At 52.1% G+C, this 1,148-nt stretch overlaps 1 protein-coding gene across 1 annotated transcript; it reads right to left on the bottom strand.

Moving 5' to 3' along the window:
* Positions 1–426: 426 nt before the first annotated feature.
* Pmar_PMAR015731 (gliding-associated protein 45, putative) lies at positions 427–1,048 on the bottom strand (the record flags this gene model as incomplete). The annotated part of the gene is made up of 4 exons (XM_002776062.1): positions 427–492; positions 539–637; positions 737–854; positions 924–1,048. Coding segments are annotated over 4 exons (408 nt in total), but the record flags the coding sequence as incomplete, so codon positions are not given.
* Positions 1,049–1,148: the final 100 nt, after the last annotated feature.

Below are 1,148 nucleotides of genomic sequence, written 5' to 3'. Positions count from 1 at the left end.
AAGTGTGGGGAAGTGGTCTCCACCAATGAAGCCATCGGGCTCCTCGACATAGACGCTGAAGCTCGTGGACTCTTTTCGATTGATCCATGATAGCTCATCCGTCCCATGGAAGCACGTGGGCTGCTCCCTCCTGCTGTTGACCGCGCCATGTCTAAAGAGGCACACAAGCCTGCCCAATATAATACTGCAGATTGCACTGGTCTCACCTATACCATGTCGCCCAGCTGTCTGGGAGATAATACGATATATCGAGTCGCGACTCTCGCGCGCCTTCCGGGCCTGGCTTTTCAAGTGCTCCAGCTCGCCGTTCTGCTCATTTATAGTCCTTCTGAGCCGCGAAACTTCGCTACTCCTCGATTGACTCAGTTTAGCAACCTAATACAAAAACCAGATTTTATATTTCGATCAGACCTATCGGCAACGAACCTGATCATCCTTAGCCTTGATCGTGTCCTCATCTTTCTCTAGGCGTCTCTCAGCCGTACTCAGTGCCTTCAACAACAAGATCATATCAACATGTACGGATCACGTCACTCACCCTTCGTATGTGTTGAGTCTCATCTTCAATCTCTTGCTTCTCACCCAGCACTCGTGATAGTTCCCGTTCCACTGCATGTAGCTGCTCCTCCACACGCTTCTGAACAACCGTACTCGAATAGATCACCAATTTCGCTCCGCTCAAGGAGCCCAATCCGCCAAGCTGCACAGCGAACAGGTCTTCGGACTGTCACGTTACCTTCTCATGTTCTATTCGTTCCTTCTCCCTTCTCGCCAAGTCAACATCGGCTGACGCTTGCTTCCGCTCTTCCGAGAGCTTCTCCTCACAACTGCGCTTGAAAGCCGCCGCTTTGGCCCTACATTGAAGGCATCCATGCAACAACAACAAGGACGAGTGGCTTGATTAGAATGGTCCCTCTACCTACGCAGCTTCCTCATTAACTCTTGCCGCCTCCTGTTCAAACTGCCTTCGAAGGTCAACCATCTGGGCGTGTAACTCATCGATCTCAGCACGGAGGCCGTCCTTCGTTCGACGGACCGCAGCATGCATCTGAACATAACATAGGGGGGCCAGGGAAAGTGGAGGCAGCTCCACCACCTTCTCATGGAAGTCCGCCTGAGCACTCCTCGCATTCTTCTCGAGATCTCGA

This window comes from Perkinsus marinus (genome assembly GCF_000006405.1).
Source record: "Perkinsus marinus ATCC 50983 genomic scaffold scf_1104296954522, whole genome shotgun sequence".
NCBI classification, from domain to species: Eukaryota; Perkinsozoa; order Perkinsida; family Perkinsidae; genus Perkinsus; species Perkinsus marinus.
This window is presented reverse-complemented; position numbering and strand designations above follow the sequence as displayed.